The following is a 16,594-nucleotide window of genomic DNA, read 5'->3' on the forward strand; positions in this document are numbered from 1 at the left end:
AGGCTGAGCTAATAGCCTTTTCTGATTTGACCACCTGGGTAAAAGGTAACAAATATAATATCAAAACATCCACTTATATAGATAGATATATTTTATCAAAATTGATGGTCCTAATATGAATAATTGGTAATCTATTGATAAATATTTTGAGAAGAAACTAAAACTAGTATTTGATTAAAAACTGGGAAAATTTCCTCATTTATGAAAAAATGTATGTAAAAGTATATGACATTTCAAAACTCAGGGCTAATAACACTAACCTTTTATTTTCTTGTTCATGTTAACAATTATCTGACTGATCAAAGAAGGGCTTAGCAGGGTGGTTCTGCTGCAGGACACTTGTGAAAAAGCAGAGTATCATGCAGTCCATCTAAGGTGCATCTGCTACTTTGCGTTTGTCACACGCTCAGAGTGATGCTGAGGATGTGGCTGAAATCTGGACAAATTTTAAGTGGCAAAGTGTTTTCACATTAAGGAAAAATACACTATGTGAACAAGTTGGTTTTCTTGTTTGGTTTTTCAAGGAAAGATTTTCATTTGTTTGTCAAAAGATTGCTATGTATTCTAAGCAAGTTTCTCATTTTTCTTTTTACTTTCTGACTGAATGAAATTAGCTTGCAATGATCCCAGACTTGCTAATAGTACATGGAAGCACATGCCAGGGTATTCTGGGGCCATTGCATACCCCAAAAATTTTGAGATTTGGGAGAATATTAACCTTACTTGGCTATTAGTTCTCAACTCCCCATTATTATAGGCATTTCCAGAAGTACATCTCCCAAAACCCGTTTTCCCTTTATGGTGTCTTGTAGAGTTGCTCAATGAGATGTCCTCTCATGATATTTAAAAGTCAGAAAAGGATGATTCAATATTCATTGACATCTGCAGGTAGGCCCTTGGACTGAATTGAGAACTGGAAAATCACATGGAGAGGTGCTGCAGGCAGCCAAGAACATCAGCATCCTCAAATCTAGACTTCCTAGACAGGTCCAAGGACCACATGTAAGGCAGCCCAGACCTTCATGGTTAGATGCACTCTGGCTTCTGGTGGACCATCAGAGATGCCCCTGTTTTAAGCATCGACTTCCCTGATAACCATAACCCCAGGCTTGTATTTTGAATTATAATTCCCTGTTTATAATTACAGGTATTTTTCTTGGAATATGCAGAGCATCTTAATCTTTTGATGTATGAATACTGATTGAGGCCATAAAATGGATTCCCCAGGTATCATCATTGCTTTCCTTTATTAAGTCAGGAGAGACATTGCCTAGTCTCTGCTGCTGGGCTGACATGGAAGAGTTAGAATGCAGAGAGCCTCTCTGGCCCCTCTTACCAAAACCTTCAAACCTTGGCTGCATCTGAGAAATGCTTTCAGCAGATGAAAGTACCAGGAGGAGCAGCTGGGGTAGCCCAGCCTCACATATCGACTTCCCTAAGGGGTTTTTGTTCTGGCTTATAACAGCATGGGAGGGTAGCTGTACTCCTGTTGACAGTAATAAGCTGCAAAATCTTCCAGCTCCAGGCTGCTGATGGTGAGAGAATAATCTGCCCCAGATCCACTGCCACTGAACCGCGATGGGACCCCGGTGTGCAGGTTGGTTGCATCATAGATCAGGAGCGTAGGGGATTTCCCTGGTTTCTGCTGATACCAGGCTAAATCATTGCTAATGCTCTGACTTGCCTGGCAAGTGATGGTGACTCTGTCTCCTACAGATGCAGACAGGAAGGATGGAGACTGGGTCATCTGGATGTCACACCTGACCCCTGAAATTGGAAACATTTAAGACAAATATTTACACACTTAATCATGTTATAAGAAGACATCCCTGAAGACCCAGGCAGTACTGATCACACTGGGCTGAATAAATTCCTACTGCTCTTCTTTCTTACCCAAGAGCCAGAGAAGCAGGAACCCCAGGAGCTGAGCGGGAACCCTGATGTCCATGCTGTGTCCTGACTGGGTCTGACTCCTGCACAGGGTGTGACCAGCCTAGCAATAAGTCTTCAGGGCAGGGGGCTGTGCTCTGGGAACATGCAAATCCGCAGGGGGTAGCTCATCTCAGTAACTCAGCACAGGCTCAGTGTCCCCAGGTGTTTGAGGGCATACCATGGCAGCGGAGATTTGTCTGCAGAGAATATATTTCTCCAAGATGGACATTTTGTTGCCAAAGAATTTATTGGGCATCTATTTCCAAACCTTGAAGCAGTTGTGAGAACTACATGGAGTCATGCATTTTAAAATTGTATTGGGGGTAACTAGGAAAATATGTCTCTTGTGTGTGTGTGTGTGTGTGTGTGTGTGTGTGTGTGTGTGCATGCGTGTGGTTTATTGAATAAAGTCTTAGAGGGTGGAACTATCAGTTCTTCAACATGCTGTGAAGTTATTTCAGTTGTGGGAAGGAATACTTTGTGATATACTACATTTTTATAAGTGTGAAATTAATTTTTTAATAAAAATTATCATAAGCATGTTAGATATTCTCAAAATAATTTTGTGATATCCCTAAGTCATTGTAATTACCAGTATTAGGTCAAGCAATTCACTGCAGATATGCAAAGATGGTACCGTGATTCTTCAATGCATGCACCATTTACAGACACACCGTTATTCAGAGCTGTAGGTCTTTTTAATACTCAGAGACTAGCTGCACCTTATTCTTGGTTTGGTGAGCCCCATATTCTGCCTTCTTTTTGCCACTGGTTAAGATTTCTCACAGTTCATCAGCATGAAGGATGAATAGTGATGGGAAATCTGATTACTTTAAAAAAATATGTTTCTCTCTCTAATGTGGGAGACTGGATTCTAATAAACTGAAAATGGATCAATCCAGGCTCCAATGATACCTGGTCTCCAAAGCAGGAAGACGAATATCATATTCCCCTAGTAATCATCTGAGCTCTACTCCCTACTAGCATGTTCCTGGGAACTCAGGAACAGTTCTTCTAGAGCCTGGCTTTCTGGAGAGCAGGTGAAGGGGAGGCACTGGGGAAAGGCCAGGTCATTGAGCTGTTGGGTGTATGTTCCTGCTGTGCACCATCAATGCCACTTTCCTCTTTTACACTTAAGCAATGAATGGGGACATCATCCTGACCCGGATTCCAGTCTCTGTGTTGGGATCTGTAGAAGGGGAGAGTCTTCATCTCCTGGCAAACCACTGCTTATGTATACGGAAAAGTATTTTAGTTTCTAATAAAACTGGACAAAGATTTAAACTCCGATTTTTCACGTATCTAACTTGGCCCTGAGTGTCTCAGCCTGGTTCAGCAACAGAGGGAGTGGAACAAATTGCATCAGCATCAGTAGACTGGAGCCTGAGGACTCCAGGGAGCATTTGCATGCAGGACTAGGGGTGGCCAAATCACAACAGTCTAGCCTGTGCACAGTCCTCCTGTGGCCTTTCTTGAGCCTGAATTTTTAGAGAAACTTGCTTACATCCAACTTGCCAGGATCCAATTTCAGAGAGACACAGTTTTAGATGTAAGTTCACATCTTTTTTTTTTTTTCCTGCGTGGATGTGCTGGACTGATGGAGGAAGTAGTTATGGAGCCAGGAATATGGGGCCATCTTGAAGATTAAATGAACAAAACCAGAGGCATTGCACTACCCGACTTCAAACTATATACTACAAAGCTACAGTAATCCAAATTGCATGGTTCTGGTCAAAAATAGGCACATAAATCAATGTAACAGATTAGAGAACTCAGACTTAAAGCTGCACATTATAATCATCTGATCTTGACAATGTTGACAAAAGGTAGCAATCGGGAAAAGGCTCCCTATTTGGTAAATGGTGCTAGCATAACTGGCCAGCCATATACAGAAGATTGAATCTGGACTCCTTCCTTTCGCTGTATACAAAAATCAACTCAATATGGATTAAAGACTTACATGTAAAACCTAAAACTTCAAAAACACTAGGATAAGAATCTAAGAAATACCATTCTAGACAAAGGCCATAGTAAAAATTTAATGACAAAAACTCCAAAAGCAACTGCAACAAAAACAAAAATTGATAAATGGGACCTAATTAAACTAAAGAGCTTCTGCACAAGCTAAAGAAACTATAAACAGAGTCAACAGACAACCTACAGAATGAGAGAAAATATTTGTAAACTACGCATCCTACAAAGACCTAATAAATAAATTTTTTAATAAAAAAGCTTGTATTTACCTTCTGCTGATGCTTCCTCCATGTACCTTTCTATTCAGCAACTGCTTCCCCATCTCAACCAAGGTAATTGTCATTCTGATGTCGAACACAGTAATTTGTGTTTTTATGTCTTTAATGCCATATGAATTGTGTGTGTTTTTCTAGCTTTATTCTTATTGTTTACTACTTTTGAGTCCTTCATGATGCCCTGTGGGCTCAAAATCCTGCCTGTTGTAATTTTCTGTGATTCTGAAAGATTTCCTCTTGAATTTCTTATAAGGCATAGCTGCTATTAATGAATTTATTCTGTTTATCAAGGAATATTTTCAGTTCTGAAGAATATTTTCACCAGAAACAAAATTGCTGGTTGTCCTCTTTTATTTCCTTTTAGTATTTAAATATGTCATTCCAATGTCTTCCAGCCTCCCTCAGTCCTAATGAAAACTTAACCAATGGCATTATTGTGTCATATGTAGAGTCAGCTTTTAGTCCTGACACATTCATGAATTTCTCTTTGTCTTCCAACATTTTAAAGTATAATGTATTTTGTTATTAATCTCATGTTATATCCTAAAATGATTTCATTGAATTTCTTTCATCTATAGATTAAATTACCTTTGTGGCTCATTATTTTTAAAAAGTTGTTGTCATTACTATTCCAAGTATTTTTTGATCACTTTCTCTCTCTCTGCTTTCTTTGTGACTCCCTTTACACACTTGTTGGTATCTTTCAACCTGAGCTATAATTCTGTCAAGTCTTGCACATTTTTTCTTAAACCCCTTTCTTTATTTAGATTCAATAATTTCAGTACATCTATTTTTAAGTTCACTGAATCTTTTGCCATCTTAAACTGATGTTGGACTTATCTAGTATATGTTTCAGTTGAGTTATTGTACTTTTTGTTTCTAGAATTCCCACTTGATTCTTTTCCATAGTTTCTATTTTTTAAGAGTTTCTATTTGCTGAGTCATTGTCTTTATACCTCTTTATGTCTTTAAAACTATGTGATCATAGTTTTAAGAATAATTATTTAAACATCTATATAATAACTGCTTTGTAGTCTTTGCTAAAGCTGATATTTAGGACAAGTCAGAATCAGCTTTCATTGACTGTGTTTTCTTGCTGCAGTTGTTTTGTTTTGCTCCCTCAATATTGATCATACTTTTCTGTTTCTTTGCAGGATTTTTTTAACAGAAAACTGTACATTTTAGATAATATATTCCTGTACCTCTATCAGGAATATATTCTATTTTTCTTAAAATTTGTGAGTTTCTTTATAGTTACTTCCCTGAACTTACAGTAAGTCCCTAATTCATGGCGGTTGGACTTAAGATGTTTTGACTTTACATTAGTGTGAAAAACTTGTATTCAGTAGAAACAGTGCTTCCAGTACTGGTACAACTACTCTGTTTTTCACTTTCAAATAATATTCAATGAACTACCTTGCAATAAATTATAATAAGTTACTGGTGGTGATAAATGAAAGTGACCAGTGAAATCCCTTTTGGAAGGAAGCCTTGGACAAAGCTAAGACAGCTGTTCCTATCACTCTTCCTACTCGGTCATTCGCTGACTTTCTTAGCTTTGGAATTTATTAAAACAGGGTACTTCTCTGCGAATGAACAGCTCTTACTGAGTCAACTGTTGGATAAATAAATATAATTTTCTACCATTTACAATATTGTAAAAATCAAATGGATAGCTGCACCATGCACTGAGCTGCGTTTACTGGGGAGACTGAGAATTATTGATGCCATGTTAAGAATCACACTGTGAGAAACTAATTCTGGAAATGTGAGATTCTGGTGGCACAGTTGAAGAGGATTTGGCTATATGTGCATAGTAATTATTTCCAAAAATATACATGTTTGCAAATTTTTAAACTTCTGATCTCACCATCACCCTACTGTCACCCACACTATATTCCAGGCATTCAGGCACTGTAAGTTCTCATTTTGGTGTTTCTTCAGGTTCACTGTGGCTGTTCTACACCCTTGACATTTCCACATAATATTTAGATTAGCTTCTTAATATAAATTTGAGTATACTTTAGGATTTTGATTTTTCTTATACATAATAAATGTTTTAATCTTTGAAGAACTGACATTTTTATAATACTGAGACATTCAGTCTTTGAGCATAATATGAATTTCTATTTACTTAGGTTTTCTTTTATTTTTCAAAATAATATTTTGGAGACGTCAGTGTATTTTTAGTCTACTTTTTCTAAATAATTGATACCTTGATGTTTTTGTAAATGGTGTGTTTGTTTTATAATGTTAATTTTTAGCGTGTTTTTCAGTTATACAGAAATAAAATAGATTTTTGAGTCTATGAATTAATAAGTTGATCTTGAATCTAATGATTTTCTATTTCTCGTATCAATTTTAATAGTTTCTCTGTAGACAAATTTGAATTCTATCTGCACACAATCCCTCATCAGTGAATTATGACAGCTTTAATTCTTCTTTTCCAATTTTGATTATTTTTGTTGCTATTTTTGTTGCCTTATGGCTCTGGTTGGGACACTTATTGACGTCCACTGATGTAAATCTGATCCAATGGCCATTACTGTGAAACTGTGTTTAAACCTGGCTGTCCGTCTTGATCTGAGGAAAAAAGCAGGAATCAGAGTCTAAATACATCAAGGGATTACTTTTTTAAGATCCTCAAAATGCCCAGGTAGAGAAGAGATGCTAAAATTGAGTTGTCATTGCAGCAGCTATCTGTAAAGGAAGCAGCTGGTATAATCTAGTAAACAATGAAGGTCTTGCAGAGGTTTTTGTTTCAAGTTGAATCACTGTGGGAGGGGAGCTACTATACTTCTGACAGTAATACACTGCAAAATCTTCAGGCTCCAGGCTGCTGATGGTGAGAGTGAACTCTGTCCCAGACCCACTGCCACTGAACCTGTCTGGGATGCCAGTGGCCCTGCTGGATGCACCATAGATGAGGAGCCTGGGAGCCTGCCCAGGTTTCTGCTGGTACCAGGCTAAGTTGCTGCTGACACTCTGACTGGCCCTGCAGGAAAGGGTGGCTCTTTCCCCTGGAGACAAAGACAGGGTGGCTGGAGACTGTGTCAGTATAACTTGTCCGGTGGTACCTGAGATTGGAAATAAAACAGAAAAGTCACCCATGTAATTTAGATCAAACCCGCTGTCTTCCCAGTAGAGCCAGAATTATTGCTCTATATTGAGCTTTAACTATTGCTTTGACTGAGCAGAGTTGCCAGGTAATAGGACCCCACAAACTTGAGAGGGTTTTCACTGACATGCAAAACCATCCCATGCTCCCCTCACCTGGGAGCCAGACTAGCAGGAGGAAGAGAAGCTGAGCTGGGATTTCCATGGTTCTCTCTGGGTCCTAACTGAGCAGCTCTTCTCCAGAGCTCTGACCCAGGCATTGATATGGGCTCTGGACTGCAGGGAGGCTGGGAGGGACATGCAAAGCAGCTGGGGCGGGTGCTGGGCTTCCGTCTGCGGAGACCATCTGCCTCCCCTCTCTGAAGTCAGCAGCCCATGCCCAGGTGATCAGGCCAGAAAAGGCCGTTGGCTCAGCCTGAGGGTAGAACTTGTCCCTTGTGGCCAAAGAATTTAACCCCTGTGTTCTCTTGTCTCACCATCACCTAGATTCAGCCACAGAATGTTTGGCACAAGTCTGTTAGAAACAAAATAGAAGGCTGTGGTTTCATTTTTATCTTTGTTCTCCAACTGTGCCTAGTCAACTCCCTAATTGCATGATGGATCAGGTTGAAAAGAATAGTCTATTACAACTTTATCTTCCGGATATACTTGTATTTACTTGTTAGTGATCTTTTCTGAGGGTCCAGAAGCTGTCTCATTCTTTGCAGGAATTAAAAGAGTAACGTTCAATTAACCTCAGCACTGTAGGTGCGAGGACTTTCACAACGGCACAGGTAAGTGAGACCTGGGCTCCAAACCCTCAGGGTAGTGATACCGTTTCCCTAAAGACAGAAGATGGTTCTGTCCATGCAGGCAAAGAACTATTCCTTTTGTGATCCTCTAATCTATCCACCACGCTATGCTGAACAACACATTCATCAACCTAGACTCAGAGCCTCTTCAAATTAACAATTTTAAAAAATTCCTCTGTTCATAGTACTGATTCAAATTCACAAAAATTCTGCTGTTTTCCTAAAGCTGTTAAAAATCGTTTACTTTCCCATGTCAGGTGAAAGCAATTTCAGAGGTAATCATCATTCATTCAGGAATTGGAGCTTCATCCTTAGCTAGGTTTATTTTCCCTCCAATAGTCCAGAAGTTATCATGGTAGGCGCTGAAGTACTCTCTGGCCTGGTGAGGAAGCTCCATTGCTCATGGATTGCTTAAAATTCATCAAGTTACGTAACCTCTCTTTACCTCAGTTTCTTTATCTGTGAAATGGTGACAATAGTAGGATATACCTTACAGTACTATGTACAGCTTAAATAATATAAAACATTTACAACTTTATTTAGGACAGTATGTACACTGTTGTTAATTTTGTTGTTGGGATTGTTAAAATATTTAGCATTATAATTATCCCCCTTAACAGAGGTGCATGGAAAATATTCTTGAAGTTCATCAAATGTGTTTCAACCACAGCCTTGGTTCTACAGCCTTTCTTCCATTCATCTGGCTGCAACTCTCAAAATTCTAATTATTTGGTCTTGAAACAATAAGTTAGTCAGGTCTTCCATCAGCTCCACCAAGCTCTGTTCAATGCATTTCTTCTCATCAAATATTACCAAAACTTTATCCTATAAAAGGTTAACATGTCCTATTGCTGTCCTTCTTTCTTACGTAATCCTTATTCTGCTTTGTTATCTTTTTGTCTAATTCTTGTCCCATGACTCACAATGAGGAAAAACTAGCATCATTACTTGGAAGCCTGTTTCAGAATAATTTCTTCAGCCTTGTTGTCTTGAAATTTTGCAAATTGTCTCGGACATAAGCATATTCATTAGGGCAGTTTCTTATAAAATAGAGGATTTTATCTATTTAGGTTCTAAGAAATTAGAGTGTCATGAATGTGCTAATTTTTGAGTTAAAATTTACATTTTAAATACTCTAGTTTTAATGACAAAAGCTAAAATAAAATAAAATAATGACAGAAGCACCCAGGGAAATACAACACAATAGAAAACACAGGCTCTATCATATGGACTAATAGTACATATTACTTCATAGATTTCTAGATACATGTTAGAAACCTGCTGTGTATATGTGTGAAATGATGATCCAAAAATTGAAGAGTGACTGAATTAAGGAAGTCCTGCATTGCCCAAAGACTTCCCTACTTTTCCTGTTATGAACAGAAGGCTACAATACTATTCCCATGACTATCAAAATGCCTAGCCGCTTGAGATAAAGGCAGAGAAGATTTACTGAAATGAAAGCATTGGAAACAGTGGAGGCTTGTCCTGTGGTGTTGTGGATGTTGTTACGGTTCTTGTTGTTGTTGTGATTTTTGTAGTTTTTGTGGAGTACAGTGGGAGTAAAAGCAGCTGGAAGATTTATAAGCTCTGCTTTTCTTTGTACCCACAGCTCCCTCTAGAGGTGAACAGATGATGGTCAAGGAATCTCTGACACCTCTAGGGAATCTTGAGAAGTCTATCCTGAATCTTTCCTGACAAATGTTGTTTGAGCCACAGCTTAGGTGGGACTGAGACACAGAATCAAGGACTAGATCAAAAGACGAAGGGAACCGAGTTGTGGTTGTAGGTGCAGGGAGCAGGGTTTCACCAATTTCAGGAGGTGCCTCTCTTCTATCATCATAAGGAGAGAGGCATCAAACCAGGCTCACTCCTGCAAGAATCATCAGGTAATTTTGGAGAGAAGGAAGTATGAATTCTTTGTCAAATAGCTTTTTTAAATGCATAGTTACCTAACCTTTGTTAATATTATTTATCTTCTTTACATACACCGAGTGTTGGAGAGCACATCCGCAGTTGGAACTCAAGACTTGTAATCACTACTTATGTAAGTTGTTCCAGTAAAGAACAGAAAATTCTGCATTCATTGGAAGAGGGTGGTTGACTACAACAGGTGTTTAAGACTCTGCCAAACTGTTTTCCAAAGCTGTCATACCATTTTACACTTCCACTAAGAATGTATGAGAGTTCCCACATTTCAATTACTTTTTAAAAAATTACTTAATTCACCGAAAACAATGACCAGAACAGCTAATGGTCGTAAAAACTATGTTTTTCTTAGCATTTTCTTGCTAGTTCTCTGTCATTGTCGTGTTTCAGGAGTTTGAGGACAGAATCAATACTGTCCAAGCCACTTTTCAAACACTTTAACTAAGCTGTAATATTTAGGATGGTAATAGGAGATGTAAAGGGAGTTTTAATAGTAGTAATAATCATTCTCAATATTTATTATTTTCCTACTTCATAAGGCAATGTACTTGGAGCAAAATACCATTTGACTTAGGAGTCAGAAAAAAAGAATTCTAATTTCAACCCTAAAAGTAAACATTAGAAAACTATTGTTTGTCAAAACATGGTATGAAAAATGGCATCCCAAAGTGATTGTTTATTTATTTACATTTTCTCAGACAATTAGAAAATAGTACAATTTCTTACGAGGCAACAATATTATAGATGTCAAAATTTTTAAATATGGTAAAATACAGAAAACACAAAATTGGCCATCTTAGTCATTACTGAGTGTACAGTTCAGTGGCATTAAGTATATTTGCATTGTTGTTCTACCATCAGTAATATGAATCTCCAGAAGTCTTTTTATCCTATATAGCTGGTATAGTTTACCATTAGTAGGATGAAAGACCCACTTCAGTCAGTGACAGGGTGAGGTCTGGGATGCAGATACAGTGTTTTGTCAAATTATCTGTGGTGGCTTGGAAGAGCCTAACAAAGACGTGAAGCTTGGAAGAGCCTAACAAAGATGTGAAGCTTCTGGGTCTCTGCTGCCTAGTCCTTGCAAGAAAAGCAGATTGACAGGTCAGTGCCCCATCTCCCACCCACCCCAGGATCTCAGGCATCCTTTACTCATCCACAGGGGTTGGGCTGAGTTAGTGGAGGGACTCAATCTGTCTGTCCCTGTTCAAGAGTACAACCTCTTTGGGCACCCATTACTCTTGTTGCTTGACCCAGTCCTTTCAGCCTCGGTTGTCCAGTTCTAGAAGGGAGGTCATGTACTGTAAAAACTTGACATGTCTGATAATGTCATCCACCCTAATGGAGGAATCAGATGTCCCCTGTACAGCAGAAGTACCCTAACACCCTGGTATTTCTTGATCCTGTGGAACCCATAGAAGGCACACAGGGGAATCATTCCATCCACATTAGAGTTAGGAGACCTGTCTGGGTTAGTATGGTGGCCTAGACTGCAACACTCCCAAGAACATGCACTATAAAAGGAAAAAAAAGATTGGAAACATTGAGTTTGGGATTTCACAGTGGCAGCCCAATCAGGCGCCTGGTCTGGTCCAACTTCTTCCATACTTAGTTCAGGATTTTTCAACCTGCACCTCCATGCCAGGTTTCCCTTGCTCTGCAATGCAGCATTTAATGTCCAATTGCCATAGTCATATGGGGTACCACCCTATTAACAGATTGTCTTGATGTACACTCTTCAGTTGCTTTGTGAGTGAGTCAGCTCTTCTAGCATTAAATAGATCCATTGGCCTTTGGATGACAAGGTATATGGAAAGTCCATCATATCCCATGAGAGTGTGTCCGTTGACATGTGGCTTGAGCAGTAAAGAACTTTCCTTGGTCAGAGTGAAACCTCAGTGGGCATCCAAAAACATGACATAAGTTCATCTCAAGGGTGGTCATGGGAGTCCCAGCATCCAGTTGAGTGAGATATTTGTCTCTTACAGGTGGCAAGCTGCTACCATAGTCCTTTTCTCCACAGAGGGGATGCTTTAATAGTCCAGTCACTCAGTTGCATTGCTATTTTCCTGATCAGATAGCTAGACTGTTGACAATGGCCCATGAGTTGGTAAAAATGTAGCAAGAGGTGGCAGAAAGGCCTGCATGGCCATTACCATTGTATGTAGTTTGGACCATTGGGTGGAATGACCATTATCAGTCTCAGTAAAGAAAATGGTCATCCACTGGCTAGATGATAGCCACCTCCAGTCTGCATGTTTTGCAGAGCCCTAAGTGAACCATGCCATACCGATGTAGGCATGTCTGTGAATCTTGGACTTCAGGTAGCCAAAAGCAGAGCCAAACCATCCCCCATGGGTCATCTAGTCCCTTCTAGCAAGCTCGCCAATTGTTCATGGAGCCTTAGGATCCCACAGGTTGCTGACTAGGCCTGATTCTGAATATACCATTTCCATTTGATAATGCAGCTCTATTGAGCCTGTCCAGTTTTATTGGTTGGATTTTAAGCACCCAAGTGAAAAGGAGCAGTTCACCCAGCAGCGCCACACTTGGTGCTCAGCCCTAAGATGTCCAGTCCCTATCAGTTTCCAAAAGCAAGCAAGGAATTGCCATTCCAAAGAGGCACATCTGGTGGCTGCTTCAACTAGTTTATATGTCCAGTATCTGAGAGGTTGGCTCACTCAGTGACAATTTTCTGTTGCCACAGACTCCAGTCAGCATGCAGAGAGACTGTGGACACCTGAACTGCCATCAGGCTAACAGGTTCTAAAGGTCTAAAAGAAGTGCTTAGACCATGTCTTGTTGAACAGCTTCCAAGGTTGCTGTTGCAAAGGGCTCTGTTCAAGTTTGGTGGCTTTGTTTGTGATTTTGATTTTTGACTAATGTGACTAAAAGCCCACCCCAGAGAGGTTTATGCTGTTTCCAGTACCCAAAGAGGGCTACCAGCTGTTTTCCTTTTTATTAATGGTTGCTACTAGTACCAACAATGTTTAACTATATCTGTGATCCTTCCTTGGTTTCCTGTCCGAGTGGCCTTCGCATTCAACGTGAAACAGTTCATTGTTAGTCTCTGCTGCCCTAAAGTCTTTTTGCCCCGCCAAACTGAGTTGCTCCATGGTGACAGGGGGCTATGTAGCATTTTAATCTGTTTGTAGCAAGTCTTGAAAAAAGCAGATAATGTCTTGTTCTTCATTTAGTAGACAGTACTGTTTTTGTCAAATAACCTACAGAGTCATGCATAGCTTAGGTGGTAGGCTTCAGTGGATATTCCCTTTTGTTAAGGCTTGAATTCTCAGCTGTGAGGGAACATATCTTTTATGCAGCAGTGATGTTCTGTGGTGCAAATATCAATGCCTGTACTGCACTCTGAGGTGGGAACTACAGTCACCAGCCCCAACATGACCCGCAGGGCACTATCCACAAGCAGAGAAGCACCATGGCCACTGCATTTGTCCCTGAACCTCTCAATGTCATTGGTTAAATTTTCCCCAATGGAGACCTATGGGCTCTGGCACTCAAAAACCCAGAAAAGTATTTCCTTATTTTCTCCTTTTATTTTTACATGGTCTAGGGCCACTGGTTTCTGGTGAGCACTCAAAGGCATTGGCTGCATCCCTAACTGTGCCATTTAGATCAAGAAATTTGGATCTACAAATATTGCTTTACCAAATACGCCAAAGTCTGCATAAGACTTCCCTGAATTTTTTGTGTATCTCTTATTTAGAGAGTGAGCCTCTCTTTGTGTGAAAGCCCAAATAGCATATGTTGGTTCCCTCTCAGGGATCTTAGGGTCCATTTGAGTACCAATTTCCCTAGCTTTGTGGCTCCAGGAATGAGCAATCATACAACTGTCTGCCAACCAGAGGATATTCTGCCTCATTCTTCTTTCTACACTCCTTTCTCTCTGCCTGAATTCAGGCAGCAAGCTCATCTAAACTGATGGAAAGAGTGATCTATAAGCCACTGATCCTCCCTCACTCCCCATAAAGCACCCAGATGCATGTCCAGGTCTTGCAACTTCCAGTCTGAAGGCCCTCCCTTGGGCCAAGTAATGGGAGGTATCATTTTTCCCACTTCACCAACAAGCCATGGTTCTGTCGTACTAGAATCCTCTCACTGGGGCAATTTTGTTAAGCAGGTTAACTGTGCAGTGATTACCAACTTACCTGAGTCCAGGTGTGGGGAAAAGAAAGAGAGATCAGACTGTTACTGTGTCTGTGCAGAGAGAAGTAGACATAAGAGACTCCATTTTGTTCTGTACTATGAGAAATTATTCTGCCTTGAGATGCTGTTAATCTGTAACCCTAGCCCCAACCCTGTGCTCCCAGAGACATGTGCTGTGTTGACTCAAGGTTTAATGGATTTATGACTATGCAGGATGTGCTTTGTTAAAAAAGTGCTTGAAGGCAGTATGCTTGTTAAAAAGTTATCACCATTCTCTAATCTCAAGTACCCAGGGACACAATACACAGCCAGAGACCTCTGCCTAGAAAAGTCAGGTATTGTCCAAGGTTTCTCCCCATGTGATAGCCTGAGATATGGCCTCCTGGAACGGGAAGACCTGACCGTCCCCCAGCCCAACACCCATAAACGTGTAAAACCCGATTATGTTCTATTTACTGAGATAGGAGAAAACCGCCTTAGGGCTGGAGGTGAGACATGCTAGCGGCAATACTGCTCTTTGATGCACTGAGATGTTTGTATACATGCACCGGTCCCCTCGGCCCACTTTTCTTTCTCTATACTTTGTCTCTGTGTCTCTTTCTTTTCTCAGTCTCTCATCCCATCTGACGAGAAACGCCCACAGGTGTGGAGGAGCAGGCCACCCCTTCACCAGGGAGATAAAACACCCTCACATAGATAGTTATGTGAGGCAATTTACTATTTACAGACAGGCAGCAAGGGATAGCAAAAGACTAGAATTTATTGTAGGTCTGTTCCCCCAAGGTTCAGGAAAGCTGCCTGGGGCTGATGGGATCTAGACTGCGCTTCACATACACTGCAGCTGAGGGATTCTATTTGACCCACCCTGGGTTTTATGTCTTGGAGTCACATATCATGTCGAGCTAAAGTGTTGAAGGAAATCCTGTTTCAAGAGGGTGTGGCAGGCCAACACTCCCTGTCAATTGCACAGACAGGTCTGCATGACAGTCACACAGACAGGCCTGCATAACACTCCAGTTACACCAACAAAATTTCCACAGCGCTGCCTTAACACTGAGCAAATAATTAAACCTAGGAAAATCGGTTCCCAGGCATCAAAGCTAGAAATAAAATACATGGTCAATGGGAGGCTTGCATAAGCTTCTCCCTAACCTGGAGCAAGTCAAAATAATGGAGCCAGCCTTGCATTCTCAGTGCCAGGACTCATCTTGGGTCAACAAAATGAGATGAGTCAAGGTAACAGAGGCAGCTGTTTGAATAGATTCACTGGAGAGCCTAAGGCAGCTCTCTGGACCAAGCTGTAAATGAGATAAGATAGAAATAATCACTCAGGTACCACAGTCCTCACTAATTAGAATTTAGGAGACAGGTCTTGAAGGTCCTGAGGCCCTTACAGCTTAATCAGACTTAGCATTGCTTTGGCCTCTGACCTAGTTGAAACAAAATTAGTTGCCTATAGACTTAGGCGAATGTTATACTGCACGCAGGCACATAACGCCAACCTACATGAGCACTAAAAAAATTGTAACACTTTCTGCCTGGCCAATATGGTGAAACCCTGCCTCTACTACAAATACAAAAATTAGCTGGGTATGGCAGCAGGTGCTTGTAGCCCCAGCAACCAGGGAGGCTGAGGTAGGAGAATCGCTTGACCCTGGGAGGCAGAGGTTGCAGTCAGCTGAAATCGTGCCACTGCACTCCAGCCTGGGCAACAGAGCCAGACTCCATCCCCCAACCCACTCAAAAAAAAAGAAAATTGCAACACTTTGAGTTGATCTGGTGGAATGATCTCTGACCTTCTTCCTGTATCCGGTTATAGCAATAAATTCCCTTCTTTCCTAGTTTGTCTGCTTCTAGTTATTGGGCCATGAGAACATGCAGCCAGAACCTGGCACTTTCCAGGTACAAGGGGACTGGAACTGAGCCTGTGCTGTGGTGGCCAATACTGCCCTATCTCAGGATGTTACATTCCCAGAACATTCTACTGTGATTCTTGAAAACTAAGAGTGAGAAAGGAGAGGAGACTGGCTTGGTCCAAGGCCAACTGGAGACTGTGCTGCAAATACTGTAGTGGAATCACACCTCATTAGTCCTGTGACTTGCTGATTTTGCTGAGCATAATACCTTCACTGTTCATCTATGTGGGAGCCTGTGTCAGAATTTCCTTCCTTTGGAAAGTTGAATAACATTCCACTGTGTGTGTGTGTGTGTGTGTGTGTGTGTGTATGTCACATTTTGTTTATCCACCCTTCCCTGCATGAACATTTGAATTGATTCCACCTTTTGGCTATTATGAACAATAATTCTCCGAATGTGAGTATATAAATATTTCTTCAAGTTAATGTTGCCGGTTACTAGGATGTATGTCCAATTGTGGAATTGCTGAATTATATAGTATTTCTATTTTTAATT

At 40.6% G+C, this 16,594-nt stretch overlaps 2 gene segments (V, D, J or C); both read right to left on the bottom strand.

Annotated features, from left to right (window-relative positions):
• Positions 1-16,594, bottom strand: part of LOC105537028 — a 250,840-nt gene that overhangs the window by 222,081 nt on the left and 12,165 nt on the right.
• LOC105536989 lies at positions 1,457-1,948 on the bottom strand. The segment is given in 2 exon segments: positions 1,457-1,767; positions 1,894-1,948. Coding segments are annotated over 2 exon segments (366 nt in total).

Source organism: Mandrillus leucophaeus, unplaced genomic scaffold (genome assembly GCF_000951045.1).
Source record: "Mandrillus leucophaeus isolate KB7577 unplaced genomic scaffold, Mleu.le_1.0 Scaffold1017, whole genome shotgun sequence".
Classification (NCBI taxonomy): domain Eukaryota; kingdom Metazoa; phylum Chordata; class Mammalia; order Primates; family Cercopithecidae; genus Mandrillus; species Mandrillus leucophaeus.